Genomic DNA, 19,812 nt, shown 5'->3' with positions numbered 1-19,812 from the left:
ACAGTTTTCTAACGTTCAATGCTAAAGAAAATTCGAAAAAAAGGATAAATAGTAACTAATTTTGGAAAAAGTTACTTTTAGTGACAGATTTTAAAAGAAGTGATTTTAAGTGAGAAAAGTGACTCAGTATCAGATTTGGATGAGTGTAAAATAATTTAAAATTATGTTATTTCCCCCCACAATTATTACCCCCATTTTCAAAACACTGCTCTCCCTTTAAACAGACAGAAGGAAAACCAGATTAAATTGTGGTTAGCACCAGAGTGAGAAATAAGGCACTATCACAGGCCAATCGTCAGTTTAAAAATTAGCTGGGCCAGTTTAAAAATTAAATGCTTGGGGTGTTAGTGGCCCGGGTGACCACTTAATTAATTCAAAGTTTTTTCCCTTCAAGATTTATAGTTCTTTATTTAACGCTCCAAAATTTTTAAATACCTATAATAACTAATCTACTAAGCCTATGCCCTAGCACATAAGCTATAAGTCTCTTGAAGACTCATAAGCCCACCCAAAAATGCACACTTTAGTGTAAAAGCAGCGACCAGGTTTAGGCAGCGTGTAAAACACCACTCCGAATTAATAAATCCAGCAAATTACCATTTACCGTAAAAGCTTTGTGAAATTAGCTCTCTAAGGATAGTGACGTCACTCGTCACAGGCTGCTACTCAAATAGGTCTGCTGTACCTGCGCGCCGTTCTGATTGGCTAGTTAGGAACGCCCTTCCACATTAAGTAGAATATAAAATGGATTAATAATGTTATATTGGAAAACGATTTTAAGCGCGAAGAAAGTTACGATTGCATAAAAATTATGGGTTCCGTAGGACTGCCGATTCGGATTAACCTATTTAGCCGAAACTATTTCAAACCGATCATTTTCTGTATCAGGGTAAAATGGCGGATGAAGTTAGAAACGTTTACGGGGATGATTTATGATTTTACATTCTCTTTTGTCGGTGTTTGTACCTTGAACTTCTTTCTATATCAGAAAATATGCCAATAAAATGAACAAAATTGTTGCTCGTTGTATTGTGTGCCATAAATAAAGTTCCACGTCAAATTTTAAATAAAAAGCTAAAACGAACTTGACAGTGGAACGACTTTTTTACAGACACAAATCAATACGTTTTTATAAACTAAACCATATTATTGATTGTAATTCAACATACATACACATTGGTCATTCTAAAAATAGGTCGTTAAAATCAATGCTTCACTGAAGTGACGTTCTAGGCAGCACGTTATGAAAATGCAAAATTTAAATGACATGTTTAGACTATTTAACCGAATTAATAATTTAATTTATGTACCATATTTATCCAAGTGGATTTCGTTGGCAAAAAGAAAATTTTAATGAAATTTTAAAGACTTTTTTTTATAAATTTATCTAAGTGGTTCGGGAAAGTATGGGATACAATTATAAAAAAATTAAAATTTAATTACTAATTTATCTATGATATTTACCCATGGAGGTGATAAAATGAATATTTAATTACTAATTTATCTATGATATTTACCCATGTAGGTGGTAAAATGAAAATTTAAATTAAATTTTTAAAATCTTTTATATATTTATCTAAGTAATTTCCGGTTACAATTGGCCAAATGAAAACTCTTAGGACAGGTACTAAACAAATTTATTTACTTTATATTTTTCTAGTCATAATGAAAATTTAGGATTTTAGATTTCGCTAAGTGACTCAAATTCTGTTGGAAATTTTACAATTTCATAATTCTTTTATGAATCATTTTAATATATATTTTCTTACCCCAGCAAGTCAGTACTTTTGACATTGACCGACTAAACTTAGATACAGCGAAGCCGCGTACGTTTAAGCGTCTCGCAACCAAATACAAGTCAAGCTAAACTAATTCGCGTGTATGGCATAGCCTTGTAACACCCGCGCATTAGTCCTTGGTTTTTAAGTGACTAAATTGAGGTGAATCACCAGTTAAATCAAATCCACACATCAAAGGGTTTTTTAATAAAAAATTTAAATCACCTTTAATGTATTTATGAAAATGGACAGAAATAGTTTCTGTAGGAACACCTATTCGTAGAAAACTATTTTTAAAGTAGTAATTAAATTTAATTCAGATTAATTAAAATTTGAGATTGCATTATTGTTCTACGCAAACTTTATTAAGCAATTTGTCATGAAAGTATTAAAATGTTTAAAAATCAATATAAAAATATATTAAAATAAATAAAATAAATAAAAATGAAAACCATTCGATTTATATAAAATCCAAAAAATTCTAAAATTCCGATTTAAATATAAAATTTTCTGTGATTTAAAAAAAATCAAAATATGGAAATCAGATTTAAATCACCTTTTTCAAAAATCCAAAAAATCTAAAAATTAGATTTAAATTAAATAAATCGACTTTTTAAATTTTTTAAATATAAAACCAAAATCTAATTTAAATAAAATATCACCATTTCAAATTAAAAAAATCTAGAAATCCGATTTAAATCAAATCAATCGACTTTTAAGATTTGAAAAATAAATAAAAACTTATAAATCCGATTTAAATCAAATCAATCGACTAATTTGTTTTTTAAACAAAAATCAGATTTAAATCAAATCAAACGACTTTAATTTCAAAAACCAATAAAAAAAACTTAAAATTAAAATTAAATTTAAATCAAATCTATCGACTAATTTGAATTTTTTACACAAAATATTCGACTTTTTAGATTTGAAAAAAAAAATAAAAAAATCCAACAAATCGACTAATTTGGTTTTTTTTTCAATAAAAAAATCTCAATTTAAATCAAATAAATATTGTTCAATTTCGATTGAAAAAATCAACAACCCAACTAAATACTGGCAGGTCTTCGCACCCCAGTCAAGACCATAACAGTAAAGTGGTTTACTTCGGTCACGTGGAGGTTTTTTCGGCATTTCCTCAAAGGAACGAAACCTGCCAATGTTCTTCAAAACGAACGTTGATCAATTCATCCATAATCTGAGAAAATGTCCACATTTATTCGCTCCACGGCGTTTGTGGGTGACCACTCGCTCCTAAACGGAAACTTTTTAACCCACTCAAACGCGCCTTATTTTTCCCCCACGAACAAAATAGACGCTTCGATTTAATTTTTGAAAAAGGGGAAATTGAACTGGTGTTTAACTAAGCACGTCCAATACGTTTTTCGAAATGCAATCTTTCATTTCTTGTGGGCCTAGTTACGCGTGATTCTTAAAAGGAAATAAAAATCACTATTTATAACAGCCTGTTCGGGTTAGAACGGGAACACCACACTTCGATCGTGAAATTCATACTTCGCGTAGAGCCTTACTTTCGATAAAATAAGACTTTGGACAAATACGTTAACAGGGTTGCCGGAATATATTGAAATTTAAATTTTTACTATTTTTAAGAAAATCGACTTTGGACAAATTCGTTAACAGGTTACCAGAATATATTCAAATTGAAATTCCTTGACCTTTCCCTGTTTTCCCGGACCATTTTAAGAAAATCGACTTTGAATCAATACTTTAACAGAGTTGCCAAAATATATTTAGATTGAAACTCCCAGGACATTTTTAGAAAATCGACTTTGGACAAATACTTTAACAGATTTACCAGAATATATCAGAATCAAATTCCCTGACTATTCCCTGTACACTATGACCATTTTTAGAAAATCGAATTTGTATGAATACGTTGGCAGGAATACCAGAATATATTCCGTTTCAAATTCCCTTACTTTTCCCAGGACCTTTTTAAAATAAAAATTTCTTATACATTAAGTTTAGTAAAAACCTGCGGAAACCCAGGTTAGTGTAAAGGGTTTTATTAAATTTCGTTCAGTAATAAATTTAATTATATTAATAAATTATATTATTTCAAATAGCAATAAAAACAAAAACAATCTAAAGTTCCGAAATGGTTTGTATTATATATTTTAAATTAATTTCTATTAATTCAAATTTTGCAGACTGTTATCTTAGACTAATTAATATACATTCAGAGTGCCCTATATATGAGCAGTCCATTGCAATTTATAGTGAAATTCAGCCAGAGTTCCTACACAGTACTGATGAGCCCCAAAAAGGGCGAAACCGGTCTACTGTTGGAATCTCTGGCTGAAATTTTGACTTTTGATATCTTAGACTAATTTACTTATGTAGATGAAAACCAAAATAAAATTTTGAATCCTAGTTCAATTTAATTACCGCTTACATTGTTTTTGTTTAAACAAATTTTTATTTATTGCATTACGTTTTTTATCAATATAAATCAAATTTTAAATTAGTATAAATCTTGATTGAAATCGAACAACCTTGAACTACACCCAAAAAAATTAAATAAAACCGAATTAAATATTTGCAAATAAGAACGCTTCAAAAGGTACACATTTATTGTTTCTCGATAAAAAAATAACCAAATTAAGACAGAAAAAAAAATACTAAATTGGACCACCCAAATTTCGAAACGAAACAAATTGCGCAACAGAGTTCCGTACAAAATATAAAGAAAAAAAAACAATACACAAAACCGAAACCTTGGAGGAATAAAACAAGTATACTTGTTTTATTCCTCCAAGCCGAAACAGCCTTCAATGATATGCAAGAACAAAGAAAGTATTTTTTTTTGAATAAACCAGATTATGGAAAATATAGATAAAAAATCTCGGGAGGTAGTTCATGCGAAAAAACCTTTAAACGAAAATCAAAATATCGTTTTTTTTTTAATTCAAACCAACCCCCTCCCCCCCACATTTCCTTTAATTTAGTTTAGAACAATACTTTCTCCTGAATTCCATAAACCTACTTTGATATTGAAAGCATGTGGCAGTTTCGAGGTAACGATCAGCCAGGCATACGTTGTAAGTAGTTCAGACTTCGTTTGGCCTGAATGTTAAAGCATTTCTTTTTGGAGGGAAAATGATTTTAATTTGCTAAAATAGTGGCTCCCAACTTCGAGTCGACCCCAATGACCAAGTCACCGGAAACGCTTAACGTCCAAACGCATTTTTATTCCAATGCTTATTGCCTCGCTGTGTTTGAAAAAAAGCTAGATTTATAACTTCGTCGCTATGGGAACGTCTACACTTGGGGTCAAAATTAAATTATTTAATTAAAATAGATCATTACGCCTAAATTACTTTATACATTATTTTTACTACCGTTATGGTCAAAATAAAAGTGGAACTGTTGTACTGACCTTGAGCCTAAATTAAATTGAAATTATTTTATCACGCCTAAATTAAATTGAGATTATTTTATTACGCCTATAATATTAAATTAAAATTATTTTATTACGCCTATATTAAATTGAAATTGTTTTATTACACCTAAATTAAATTTAAATTATTTTATTGTCCTTAACTCATTATGCCAAAATAAAATTAAAATAATTTGGTTGAACTAGTACCAAAATTAATTGTATTTTTTTTATTTTCACCAAATTCTGTTGACACTATTTTACTACATTTGGGCCAAAATGAAATGGAAAATATTTGGTTAAACGTTTTTACCAAAACTTTAATTAAAATTATTTAGATGAACTTTTGCCCTAAAGTCCTAAAGTATATATGGCATTTAGTTTGTTAGACTTGTGCCAAAAATTACAGAGAATTTAGTTTGTTAGACTTGTGCCAAAAATTACAGAGAATTTAGTTTGTTAGACTTGTGCCAAAAATTACGGGGAATTTAGTTTGTTAGACTTGTGCCAAAAATTACGGGGAATTTAGTTTGTTAGACTTGTGCCAAAAATTACAGGGAATTTAGTTTGTTAGACTTGTGCCAAAAATTACAGGGAATTTAGTTTGTTAGACTTGTGCCAAAAATTACAGGGAATTTAGTTTGTTAGACTTGTGCCAAAAGGTATTTGGAATTTAGTTTGATGAGTGTGTCACAATTAAAAAGGGAAATTATTTTATTGAACATGTGTTAAAATTAAAAGGGACGCTATTTGGCTGTGCCAAATTAAATGTAAATAGCTTAAGTGAAACATGCGTCAAAATGAAATTAAAATATTTTTTTCGAAAGTTGAAATTTTTCGCGCAGGTTGGCCCTTTTTTGATTTTTTTTAAATCAAATTAATAGATTTTTTTTACTTAAATCGGATTTTTTTAATTTATTGACTTTTATACAATTATTGGCTCTTTCATTGTATAACTAACCGATATTTTACTTTGATCAGTTAGATAATCTGGAATTAAATGAAATTTTAATTAAATTTGATTAATATTTAATATTTTAGTTTTTTCAGGTGTATTTTTAAGAACCTATTTCTTAAACCTCCATTGAAATACATTGTGTGATTTAAATTAACGATTCTTTTAAACAAATCACTTGAATTAAATCTTGACTTCAATCACGATTTAAATTGAATTGATTTAAATCAGCCAACCCTTTCGCGTTAAAATTAAATTTTCATCCTAAAATTTAAATTATAAAACTTTTTTGATTAGTTTTCTATGAAACGCACAGTCAAATATTAACATCGCATTAGTCGGTTTCACGCGCGTTTCAGACCATTTTCTGTAGCCGGAAATACTTAAAAAGTTGAGCCGTCCATTGGATATTATTCTTTGCAGGTACCCCCGACAATAACCCAACGTATAGTGCGTGTGAGAGTTGACTGCACTCTTCGGTGGACAAGCGGCGCAAAACGGATGTGAGCATTACTCATCGAAACGCAACAATGTATTGCATTGCGCTCGTGTTACCTCACTCACCTAATACGCGTTCTTCAAGAGACGACGAAAAAAAACCCCCAAAAATGTTCGAAATACGTCTAATATACCCGGTTGCCACCTCTTCTTAATATTAATTATAAAATATCAATATCAATGTTAACTACAAAATATCAATATCAATGTTAATTACAAAATATCAATATCAATGTTAATTACAAAATATCAATATCAATGTTAATTACAAAATATCAATATCAATATTTATTATAAAATATCAGTATTAATATTAATTATAAAATATAAATATCAATGTTAATTACAAAATATCAATATCAATGTTAACTACAAAATATCAATATCAATGTTAATTACAAAATATCAATATCAATGTTAATTACAAAATATCAATATCAATATTTATTATAAAATATCAGTATTAATATTAATTATAAAATATAAATATCAATGTTAATTACAAAATATCAACATCAATGTTAATTATAAAATATCAGTATTAATAATAATTATAAAATATCAGTATTAATAATAATTATAAAATATCAGTTTTAATAATAATTATAAAATATAAATATCAATGTTAATTATAAAATATCAACATCAATGTTAATTACAAAATATCAACATCAATGTTAATTACAAAATATCAACATCAATGTTAATTACAAAATATCAACATCAATGTTAATTACAAAATATCAACATCAATGTTAATTACAAAATATCAACATCAATGTTAATTACAAAATATCAGTATTAATAATAATTATAAAATATCAGTATTAATATTAATTATAAAATATAAATATCAATGTTAATTACAAAATATCAACATCAATGTTAATTCTAAAATATCAGTATTAATATTAATTACAAAATATCAGTATGAAATGTCAATTACTAATTACGAAATAATATTTTTCGCTTATAAACGACTGATTACATAGCCCCACACGTGTGAAACGAAACTTCAGCCAGAACACACTCCGAAGCCAGCGTAGAAATGAATGAGCGGCCGTCATTGAAGAAAAAGTGAATAGGTGATACTGTGTTGGACGGACGTGCAGGGGAAGGCCCTGCGAGGGAGCCACTTTTAGGTTCTTGACCTTCTGTTCTCTCTCTGGCAAGCCCTGGCCCGGACAAACCTCCGCCAGATTGCGAGCCAATCTATATTAGTAACTTATACCGCGCGAGAGGGGCATCCAAACCAGAGTTCTTGAACCCGCCACAGTCACGCCGTTATTGTTATTCGCGGGATACGGCGCGTGGTCCGACCGGAGGAATGGTTCGCGTCAAACGCCTTTAACCCCCAAAATCCGCCTGGGCCTCTTCGGGACGTAATTAACAGGAGACGCATTTTAGAACTAAACCTGAAATGAAACCCGTTGGGGATAGTTATCCTGTATGTCAGTTATGATCGAGTATTGGTTAAAAATTATCGGCATTTAAAATTCCAAGTTCCGAGTTGATGATTTTGTTTTCGAAAAAAAATTGATTTTCTTGATTTATATCGGATTTTGTGTTGATTTTATGGATTTGTTATCTTTAATAACTTAAATTACAATAAAAATACCTAATACTAATACTAATAATAATAAAAAATATTTTTAAAGGTCGAATAAGTAGAGTTTAAACGTCAAAATAGCAGTGTTGTAGATTTTATTTTTTTTAAACAATCGAAAAAATTAATTTGATTAAAAACAATTTTTTTTAATTATTTTATTGATTTTATGCTTATTTTTCTTGACAAAATCATTAATAATTTACGTGCAGCTGTAATGTACACTAAAATTTAAATCCACCTTAATGAAATGTAATTAGTACTAGTAATTTAGAATAGGCATTGATTGATAATCTACTTTTTTACCTTCAGGTTTGGCTGGTTTAAGCCACACTGGTTTAAAACAAAGTTTAAACCAAGTGTGTTTTTTTAACTTTGCTACTATTCACTCTAAATTATTCCCAATAATATAATTTGTACATTCTCTTACCAAAACACTACGAAACTAAAACATCTTCTTCGACAGAGTATGTGTACATAATCGAAACTAAAAAACCCACAACCCTTAGAAGCATAAAACAAAAATATGGTTAAATTATTGGATTTCTTAGGTCATAATTTAATGATAATTATCAATTTTATTTCTTCAGATGTAATTTCTAGAAAACGAAATCACGTTTGACCAATTGAAATAGTCAAAACTTAAAACACGGATTCACGATTTTGAAGTTCATTTTTCAAACCTGACAAAATTTGGTTCCGGTTAAACAAATTTCTGGTACAAAATTACCGCGGTACCAGTAAATTACCATCATAAGGCTATATTATTCCAAAGCGAGCAAAATTATTATTTTGAAGCAAAACTACCGTGCAAATCTCTAACTAAACAAATAAATAAAACAGTTTTCGCTAGTTTTTGATATGAAGCAGTTTACGGCAGGGTTGAATAATTTTAATCAATTTGATTCATTTAAATCAAGTTAATTTTTCCAAAAAAATTATTGTTATAAATCACCAGCTTATTACACTTCAATGTATTTTTTTTTTACAAAAGTCGGCTTTCTAGCAATGTTAATACAGAGCAAACTAAATTGTATTTAGTTTTTAATTAGAAATTTTATTTAATTTCACTTACATTAAATAATTAGAAATGTAGTTAAGTTTACCGGTTCAATTACATTATTATTCAATTTGTCAAGACGTTAAAAACCAATTCTCTAAGACTTAAATAAAAAAATTGTTAACATAGTAACAGGGCTGTTTGATTTAAATCGATTTTTTTAAAATAATCATCGATTTAAACCACGCATTTATGAAAATGTACAAAAGTAGGTTCTTTAGAAATTTAAAATTCAGAGAAAATGCAAATAAATTTTACTATTAATTCATAATTCAGTTTAATAAAAATTAATTTAAAATATAGTTTACGTTATAGCGGCACTCGAATTATTTATCAATTATTCAATTTGTGACGAAAACAGTCAAAACCTTAAACAAAATTAATTAAAATCCGATTTAAAAAAAATAACAAAGCTGCATAGTAGCAATTTAAAAATATACGATTATAATTATTAAATTTAAGTAATGTTTTGGGTAAATATTTCGTCGACACAAAATTCCACGTCTTCCAAATATTTTAAACTTGAGTTCAAACCATAAAAGGAAGGTTTTTCAAAAATTTTCACATGAGAGAATTTGAGGATGAAATTTACAATTTTAAAAAGAATAAAAATTTTATAATTTCGACGTCCAGTGCCCGGTACAAGCAACGTCTGATTTGTTTCAAATAAAATCGTTGTTGTAAGCGTATAACTTAAAATAATAAATTTCGAATTCAATTTCATCATAAAAAATAACGAGAAAGTTTACGAGTATATTTATTTATAATAGTTTGTGAAATTCAGTAAAATCAATTTGATTTAAATCACGTGATTATTAAATTATTAATTTAAATCACGTGATTATTAAATTATTAATTTAAATCACGTGATTATTAAATTATTAATTTAAATCACGTGATTATTAAATTATTAATTTAAATCACGTGATTTTTAAATTATTAATTTAAATCACGTGATTTTTAAATTATTAATTTAAATCAAGTATTTTTTAAATATTGATTTAAATCAAGTATTTTTTAATTATTGATTTAAATCAAGTATTTTTTAATTATTGATTTAAATCAAGTATTTTTTAATTATTAATTTAAATCAAGTATTTTTTAATTATTAATTTAAATCAAGTATTTTTTAATTATTGATTTAAATCAAGTATTTTTTAATTATTGATTTAAATCAAGTATTTTCTAATTATTGATTTAAATCAAGTATTTTCTAATTATTGATTTAAATCAAGTATTTTCTAATTATTGATTTAAATCAAGTATTTTCTAATTATTGATTTAAATCAAGTATTTTCTAATTATTGATTTAAATCAAGTATTTTCTAATTATTGATTTAAATTTAAATGGAGAATTTTTTAATTTCTAAATTTAAATAAAGTATTTTTAATTTCTGATTTAAATAAAGTATTTTTAATTATTGGTAGTAATTAAATTTAAGTAAAAATTAATTTAAATTTGGTTTTACATTACCGTTTCAAATCAAATTACTAATCAATTTGCCAAGAAAAAGTGGCATAAAACGTTTAAAAATTCATAAAATCAAACAATTAAAATCCGATTTAAATTAAATAAATCGATAAAAAAATCAAAAGCCTTGATTAAAAGTGCAGTACGCTTTGAAGTTAACTTAAACTCAATAAATATAAAATATTCAAATAAAAAAATTACAATTTTAATAGTCAGTTTCGCAATGTACAATGACCTCTAACAAACATTCAGCCAAAGTAATTTAAAATTCAAAACTGGAACTAAACGTTCCGTAGTACGCGAACGAAAACAATTATTTACTGAGTCATATTCAAATGAAGTTTAAAGGGAAATTGGACGCGACTAACAATGCAGAAACAAAACGATTTCTATCCAATGTATTATTATTGACCCATTTCTCGGCTTCGACTGCGCAAGTTGAAATAAAATCTCGACATTCGATGAAGAAAACATTTTAAATAAATCTATTTAAGCGTAAAGTTTGTTGAAAATCTCGAGAGTTGACAAAGACAACCTTTTAAATAAATCTATTTAAGTTATAAAGCTTATTTCGCCACCATTTTGATTACGTAACAGCCGGCAACACTGATTTCCTTATTGCACCTACTTACAGCGATAAAAATATCATTTCACTTATGGTTTTAGAATTGTCTAACTCAGCAACCAGAATGTCTTTTTTTCAAAATATAGCATTATTATAAATAGAATATTAACACAATTAACGCGATATAGTTATTCCAATATATACAAGGATTTTCTTTAAAAATTAGTAAGATTTCCATCACAAATAGTTAAAATGTGGGCATGCGCGTATAAGAAACGTAAAGCATCATTCAAATTTGTTAGTTTAGCCTTCACCGCAGAATATAAATCTGCATCGCGGGTCCCGCCACATTTATATTTCCATATTTTTTTCGATTTCAATGATTGATAAGCTAAGTAACGGTAAAGGCATGTCGAATAGGAAAACGCAGGGATGAAACGGTTGAAGTCAAACAACATTAAAGGTCTACTTCTGTACTATTATTGATTACGAATCATAAGCCGTTAACTCACTGCGTCTACAATGTAAATTGCGGGAGTTTGGAAACAAGGCGCGGAGCGAAATTCACGATAATTACTACCGGTACCGAGTAGAACAGGTTAATTTTCCGGAACCTAATATGGGAAATTTGGTGCTTTTCGCAAACTTATTCAAAAGGTAAATTTCCCCTATATATTAAAGTGACATGGTGCACTAAAATGAACATCAATTTGGTCGACGCTTATATATCCGACCATTTAGTACCGATATCCGACCATTTAGTAAATTATACGACATTTTTGTACCGATACCCGACAATTTAGTACCGATACCCGACCATTTAGTACCGATACCCGACCATATTAGTACCGATACCCGACAATTTAGTACCGATACCCGACCATTTAGTACCGATACCCGACCATATTAGTACCGATACCCGACCATATTAGTACCGATACCCGACCATTTAGTACCGATACCCGACCATTTAGTACCGATACCCGACCATTTAGTACCGATACCCGACCATTTAGTACCGATACCCGACCATTTAGTACCGATATCCGACCATTTGGTACCGATAGCCGACCATTTGGTACCGATAGCCGACCATTTGGTACCGATAGCCGACCATTTGGTACCGATAGCCGACCATTTGGTACCGATATCCGACCATTTGGTACCGATATCCGACCATTTGGTACCGATATCCGACCATTTAGTAAAATTTACGAAATTTTTTACATATACCCGACCATTTTATCACACCCCTTAAACTTACAGGGTTGTCACAACTAATCAGATGTTCAAATTCCCTGACCTTAGGTTTTTCCTTGACTGATTAGGGCATAATTAAGTTATATATCATAAAAATTATCAACTCCAAATTGGTTTAAACTAAACTTAATTCTGACTATCTTCTGAAAGTTTGGTATTTATATAACGTTATAGTCATTCAATTTTGTATGAATTCTATTGGCCATATTTTCGACACCAAAATTCCATATCAAATATCAGTTTCCATGGCAACTGAGCGTACCAACAAATAACATTCTTAGGCAATTTTAAAACTAAAAATAATTTATATTTATAACGGTTTATATGACGTAACGGGTAACGACGCAGCTAAAAAAAACTTCTCAAAACGACTAATAAAAATAAACCTACAAATCGTTCCAAAATATATTATCTCGTAACACGCATTCTATCTAGATTTTTATCTTGCGAGAAACAAAATCTGATAAAACCGGTTACAGAGGGGGGAAAGCAGAGAGGCATTTACATAAAAAGTCACCCACTGCCCCGTAGGGTCCAAAAATGATATTTTCAGAAATAATTTAACGTACTCCGCTATAGCGGCAACTACAAGATCTTCACCAAAATAAAGGACAATTTAAATTGTTTCCTAAGGATACGGCAATCACTGCCAATTGTAACTGTCGCCATCACCGGCCGTTTGAAACGGAAGTTGGCCACAAGACCATTTCCGTTATTTTGCCAATTTATAGATGTTTGAAAAATATTCAATCTCTTGCAGGAAGTCTTTAACTAGTAAGAGTTTAATTTTAGTTCTCAAAGTACGGCAATTTTGTTTAACCAGTAGCTTAAACTCATTGTTATAGTTTTAAAGAACACTATTTTATTTAATCAGTTGCTTAAACTCATTGTTTTAGTTTTTAAAGTACGATATTTTTTATTTAATCAGCTACTTAAACTCGTGAGTCGTGACGCAAAAACGCCAAGTTAGAAATCGCCAAGGCTTATATTTCTTAAAATATAATTTGTTCACAGCTTTAATTTTTAAAGATCAAACGAGTTATTTTGACGGTTTTACCCTTGGCACCACATAGTTTTCTCGATTTCTTGGTTTTTCCCTTACGTTTGCAGCGGACGCATTTTGGGGAAAAACTTGAGATCGCAAATATGTTTAGAAGTATTACGATTTCGTCTAAATGAATACGCATCTAATCTACTACACATTAAAACTAAGGTAAGAAAATTTAGTTAAAATTGTAACCTGTTTTAATATATATATATATTGGAATAATACACCTTAGAAACGTATTAGAAGTAATTTTAGGGGAAAATATTAATTTTTACCCCCGTTTTTACAACTTCCGGTTGGCGGGAAAATCCAAACTTGGGGCACCCCCCGCAAACGTTAAAAATGAATGTTAAAACGAGACCTACCTCAAGTTTCGCCGTATAATCCTCCGTAATTCTTTCGTTAGCTCGACTAAGTTCTTCGTTCCTTTCCAACAAGGCTTTTCCAAGTTCCGCCGCCAAAATCAGATCCTTTTCTTTTTGAGCTAATTGGGCATAAACATCCAACTCCTCTTCAGAAGACTCACTATTATTCCGTTGATTGTTACTTTCCATTACTAAAATATAATCTTCCAAATCACTATACAATCCGTTGCTGGACGGCGTTTTGTGTAGCACATTCATTTTATTTAAATTTAGTTAAAAGGTTCGTTTTAAAATTGTATGTATATATATATATATATATATAAAACACAACACAAGACACTTATGTTTTTGAAGTTCGCGAAAACTTTGCGTCGTCTGCAATGGGGGGGCCTTGGACAAAACTCAAGTCCCCGCATCACCTAAACAGACTCGTTGTTGGGACGTAGAATTCGACGTAAAAATCCAAATTATCCAGTGATCCAGCCTATTTTCGCGTCCGATTAATCCCATGGTAGGTAACGGGTAAATCCAAAGGCATCCAAAACTCAGCTTACTTATAAGTTAACATTGTAAACTGGGAGTAAAAAAACTTTCTGTGGAAAAAAGTACGGGAGACGTCACTAACGCGGAGCTCTCTCACATTGTGGGGGCAACTCAAGCTAATCTAGCCCGCGCGAGAACAGACGTTGCGAACCCCTATCACTTGAAAAGCAGCCGTTCTTATGCCGTATTGCCGTTAGCGTTTTCGCGGCGTATTTTGGAGGCCCAGGTACGTATACAGCGCTCGGACAGGTATGACGGCGGGAGGGGAAAAACCAGGTGAGCAAGTTTCTATGTCTTCCCTCCCCGAGCCACTTACGGAAACCCCCCCCCCCCCCGGACCATTCCCACCCCTCATCTTTTTGCGTCTAAGGGTTTTGAGAACTACGATTGTAAACGTACGGTTGTTAAATATATTTTTATAATTTATTCAAAATTGTAAAACCATAATCTTACTAATTACACTGTTGAATTGTTATAGAAACCGCATATATTAGTTTGATGTAAAAGCAGATGGTAAAAGTAGACGAAACTTTGAACTGGAGGAAAATATTTTGGTACTATACCGCCATCTTCAGTAAACTGCTAAGTTGAAGTAAAATATTTCAAAATTAATTTAAAATCCGAATATGTTGAGTTATAACTTTACTGAAATCATATCATTATTTATTTTTTATCATGTTAATATTTAAGAAAAAATTTAGTTCGAATAACTACTTGGTATAACTGGTGTAACCTAGATGGCAGCTAAACTTTATAATAAGCACCTCTCCCAAGGGTCTTGGTTATCATACGGCCAACTTTAACAATAGGTTACCACGTTTTCAAGCGAGATCGAAGTTTGCCGTGGTGGTCAAATTAGGTTTTTCCCGCTAAATACGAAAATATGACCAATAACGAAATGAACCTTAAGAAATAAAACAACAATTTATCTACTTTAAGTCTTTAATTGTTTAATTGATGAACGGAATTAACAAATTTAAGAATTCGTTTGGTTTTTCGGCGTGAACCCAATGGCCAGCGCCATCTACGTATTCTATTATTGCACTAGGAAAGTATTTACGAATAACGGCATGTGCTTCTGGTCTAAAATTATGAATAACATTAAAATTATACATACCATCAGTTAATAAACATTTTAGGGTGGAAGTATTCCAATTGACTATAGAGTTTTAGCACTCCGTCACAGTGCCAATACTCTCTAAGACTAGAAAATCACCAGTTAAGAGCTTAGAAAATAGTTCGTTACGTATGGCACTCGCGTTAATGAACCTCGAAATGTTGTGTGAAATGTCAACTGCTTATCAATTGGAATTCTTGTCCCAGAAGGATTTTAATATAAATTTCTAATCATACTTTATGTAATCACTTTTGGATCCGCCAATGACCAATGTTGGACCAGTAAATTGACCAGACGTTTCAGGAAACACCATAAGGTCCTTGTAATTCCTTTCTAGTAGTTCGTAATTAACCCTCCAAGTTATTGCACCATTCTTTTCGACTAAATTTGTTAATATAAATTGCCTTAAACTAAGTTCCTGTAAATATGATAGAAAATGGGAGGAGATTAAAATTCTGTATGAACTAAACAAATTAATTTAAGGTTTTTCAGTCATGTAAGCTAAAACATACACTTATTGTCTTTGAAAGAGATTTATCAACAATTCGTCTTGCTTCAGACAGAGTTAAATTCCCCTTGATATCATTTGTTGCGTCTTTCATTGCAGTTAAAACTTGCTGGGTGCTGTTAAGACCCGCACCTCTGTACGTCATGGGCGCAATGTCAACAACGACTAATTTGTTGACAATATTTGGCTAAAAGTTGATTTAAATTTATCAGATTATATTATTTTCATTGGCTGATGTCAAACAAGAAAAATAACATTTTGTAACGCTGTAAGCATTGCAGTACGCCCACCCATACTGTGTCCAATCAGAGTGAATTTCTCAATGTTTTCATTCTTGACAAAATGCAGAACATCAGAAACCATTGACGAATAGGAAGTATCCTCAGTGTGAGTGCTCTCGCCATGGTTCCGAGCATCTAATGTGAATACCTGTAAAGAGCTGAAGTCATTGAGAAAACAAGAATAAACACGCAATGTAAAAGGGAATATAACCTCCAGTATTTGTTGTGGAACACCAACGTTTGCAGCTCTAGCCGCTCTTGCCTTTGGCTTTAGAAATGTTTGGCGCCACTGTACAGGTTAAATTAAAAAATTGAAGGGGTCTTCCATAAAGATTGTTTTGCAGGTTATATTCCCTTTAACTACATTTAAACGGTATCCAACCTTATGTTTTGTTCTTTGAGCTATGACTGACGCTAGTGATTTCCAGTTGGTTTTACTACCCAACAACCCATGTAAAATGACAATTGGGGGGAGAGAATTATCCGTGTCCTTGAACACAAATTCTATTTTTGATAGATACACTGTGCTACTTGCAAATCTGAAACAAAATTTAAAAAGAAATTCAAAAATGTTTAAATGAGTTTATAGTTAATAATTAATGATATATTATTTTATTGAAGCGTCTATAGGTGCTTCAATAATAACACAGGGTTGCCACAAAATTTAGCGATTCAAATTCCCTGACTATTCCCATTTTTCGCTGACCATTTTAAGAGATTTTCCCAGACTTTATTAAGTAAAACATTTTATTTTATATTTTACTTTTATCAGAAGTTAATAAATTTAAATTAACTTATATTTCAGTAAAAAGGTTTGCAATGTTGAAAAAAGTTGCCAAACTTTCGAGGAAATGAATGATAATCTTAGAATTTTTCATAGATCTAGAGTAAAAGTACCTTCAAAAAGTGTCCAGATAAAATCGAATTCCCTGACTTTTCCTGGAATTTTACAAATTCTTAAAATTTCCTGAATTTTTAGGCCCATATTTAAATTCCCTGAATTTCAATGATATGTGACAACACTGTATCATAACAAACTTAAACTTAGAAAATATATATATGTGTAGATTATTGAAGCACCTATTCTGTTAAAGTTTTTTTTACTATTTTGCTATGTAAACCGATAAATATCAATATCATGCATGTAATGTTATTAATAAGTTATTTATTTTTTGGAAATCATTTAATTTTGAAAACATATTTTAAACATGTGGTAAATAAACATTAGTTGCGCAACTTTAATGTTATAACTTTCTTTCTCGCAAAGTGCGTATCTCATCATAAGCTTCTTTCATGTTTTGGTTTAATTCCTCAATTTTTAATTTCAGCTCTTGTATCTCTAAAGAGGCTGCTTCAAGCTCAAATTTATAGCAAACTCTGAAACTTGTTTGAGCTGAATTGTCTACCAAGTTAAACGCTCTCATTTCGATTTGCTTAGTTTTTACTGGTTCTATATTTTCAAACAAAGTCATTCCCGAATGTTCAGTTTGAGTACTACCATCAATTAGCAATTTAGAATGCACTCCAAAAGTATCCTCGATGATAGATTCAGCCTTTTGTACAAAAGTATCACCAATGTTAGAGTCAATATTTGAGGTGATCATTTCTCCATCACCGCTCAAAAATACAGACAAATTAGATCGTTTGGTTTCAATAATCGTATTACCATCCATCACTAATTCATGTACTTCAAAATCTGGAGGTACTTCATCACTAAATTCACTATTTACATTCGGATCATCGTAAAAATCTGGAGGTTCGACTTTTATGACTATATTTTCTGGGCTTGAAGATCTTTCACTTTCCAAAACATTTATTTTCGATATATGAACTTTAGGCACATTTGATTTAGAGTCTGAGACTAGTTGCGATCGTTTTATTCGTCGTTCGTGTCTATCAACCCTTGAGGCTGAATTATTCTTTTTTGCATAATGACGTTTTGATGAACTTGGTTCACTATCTAAATTTAAGTGTGGAATCCAATCAGGGTGTGTGTTTTCAAATAGCTTCGAAGCATGACCTAGATCAATGAATTAAATACCAAATTAGAAGATATTATTAAAATTTATCAATTGCTAAAGGAGTTAACATACCAGAAAAGAAATGCTTAGAGCACACCTTATGATGATCCTTTAATGTAGCCTCAGTGAGGCCTGTAATTTTTAGCCATTTTCTCCGTCGTTCCACAGATAATGCTTTAGTTTTATCACACTGGTAAGTAATTTCAGTTGGAATGGAAAAGAAACGTGTCCCAGGGTTTCTAACATTACTGCTCCTACAATTTTTAATACAACAAATCCTAACCATTTTTCCGTTTTAACGGGTCATTTGGGTACAACTGTAACCATTTCTAAAACAAACTTCTATTCCACATCAATGGTGGTACATCGTCGGTGGTTTCCAAAAAGGAGATGGCGCTGTCGGTTGAATTTGTGAACCTTGGGGTTTTCAACAAATAAAGAATTTAAATTATTCTAACCTCGAATAATTAGACGGAGGTCGTGTGCTGCAAATGTAACGGTTGATGGGCCTAGACTTAAAAACCCCTTGTAAAAGAAACATTTTATAAAACTTTCTTTTAACTGAGGGAATATTTAAAAAATATCGTCAGTTTCGTCACATGTTTAAAAAACTTGGTCACCTCCTGTAGCAGACTACTAAGCAGAATACGTCTATCATGGGACTAACAATCTAATCTAACATCCAATAATAGAAATAAGCTTTTTCAAATTCTGCGTTCAGTAATTAATAAACTAGTTATAAGAGCCATTTTCTTTTAACATTTTGAAGCAAATTCTCATAGGAAATCAGGAAATAATAATTATGAAACTAGATGGTGCTGCGGCGCCACGATCTTACGAGGTAATCGAAGGTAGTTTGCATTGAGATGGGAATATATAACCAGAGATACATATACGGTTTTAGAAATAGGGGTTTCACGGGACAAATTCTTCACTTTATTATTCGGCGGTGGCGTCTTCTATCTTTTCCAAAAAACTATTTTTGTAAATATCGTCTGTTTATATACTTTTTTGCACGGGTTCACGTGTATCTTAGTGGTAAGAGGGGAGACTGGATTACACAACAAAGTGGTTAGTTAGAAACGTGAGTCTCTCATTTGAAGCCTAATCTTAGGATTTCCCTTTCTTCGCCTATCTTCTTTCTTCTTTTCTATCCTTCCTTTTTGTCTATGGAGTCTCGTGCTACCTTTTCCGGCAAATTCCCCCAAATTTAAACGGCAAAAAGCCCAAGATATTTCAGACTCAGCCAAAACATTAGAACCAATCACCAATGCAAGCAGATCAGCCTTATTCCACTCCTGCTTTTATTCTTTCTATGAAGTCAGTACAGTTCAGC

The 19,812-nt window shown here is 30.8% G+C and overlaps 3 protein-coding genes across 5 annotated transcripts in view; all 3 read right to left on the bottom strand.

The window, feature by feature from the left end:
* The window catches only part of LOC149957687 (bicaudal D-related protein homolog), a 106,426-nt gene extending 91,680 nt beyond the window's left edge, over window positions 1-14,746 (bottom strand). The window contains exon 1 of one of the 2 annotated variants that reach the window (XM_090165711.1): window positions 14,007-14,746. In XM_090165711.1, coding sequence (XP_090021837.1) covers window positions 14,007-14,264 — 258 coding nt within the window. In that variant the 5' untranslated portion in view covers window positions 14,265-14,746. The remainder of the gene's footprint in view (window positions 1-14,006) is intronic. The other variant, XM_090165710.1, reaches the window with a different exon arrangement.
* Window positions 14,747-15,489: 743 nt separating this feature from the next.
* LOC149957685 (sn-1-specific diacylglycerol lipase ABHD11-like) lies at window positions 15,490-19,123 on the bottom strand. The gene is made up of 6 exons (XM_090164879.1): window positions 18,935-19,123; window positions 16,838-16,994; window positions 16,430-16,603; window positions 16,179-16,361; window positions 15,903-16,084; window positions 15,490-15,632 (listed from the first exon to the last, which is right to left on the bottom strand). Exons 1-6 carry the CDS (start codon window positions 19,015-19,017, stop codon window positions 15,500-15,502), a joined length of 912 nt encoding a protein of 303 aa, XP_090021005.1. The 5' UTR covers window positions 19,018-19,123; the 3' UTR covers window positions 15,490-15,499.
* On the bottom strand, window positions 17,685-19,040 carry LOC149957686 (uncharacterized). Of its 2 annotated transcripts, XM_090164878.1 has the most exons (3): window positions 18,760-19,040; window positions 18,549-18,666; window positions 17,685-18,475 (listed from the first exon to the last, which is right to left on the bottom strand). In XM_090164878.1, exons 1-3 carry the CDS (start codon window positions 18,760-18,762, stop codon window positions 17,700-17,702), a joined length of 897 nt encoding a protein of 298 aa, XP_090021004.1. In that variant the 5' UTR covers window positions 18,763-19,040; the 3' UTR covers window positions 17,685-17,699. The 2 variants fall into 2 exon arrangements, with proteins under 2 accessions (XP_090021004.1, XP_090021003.1); XM_090164877.1 differs by having other exon boundaries at window positions 18,549-19,037.
* Window positions 19,124-19,812: the final 689 nt, after the last annotated feature.

The sequence above is a fragment of the Leiobunum rupestre genome, chromosome 2 (assembly GCF_980474605.1).
Source record: "Leiobunum rupestre chromosome 2, qqLeiRupe1.1.hap1, whole genome shotgun sequence".
Lineage (NCBI taxonomy): Eukaryota > Metazoa > Arthropoda > Arachnida > Opiliones > Sclerosomatidae > Leiobunum > Leiobunum rupestre.
Note: the sequence above shows the minus strand (reverse complement) of the source record. Positions and strands in the feature narration are given on the sequence as shown.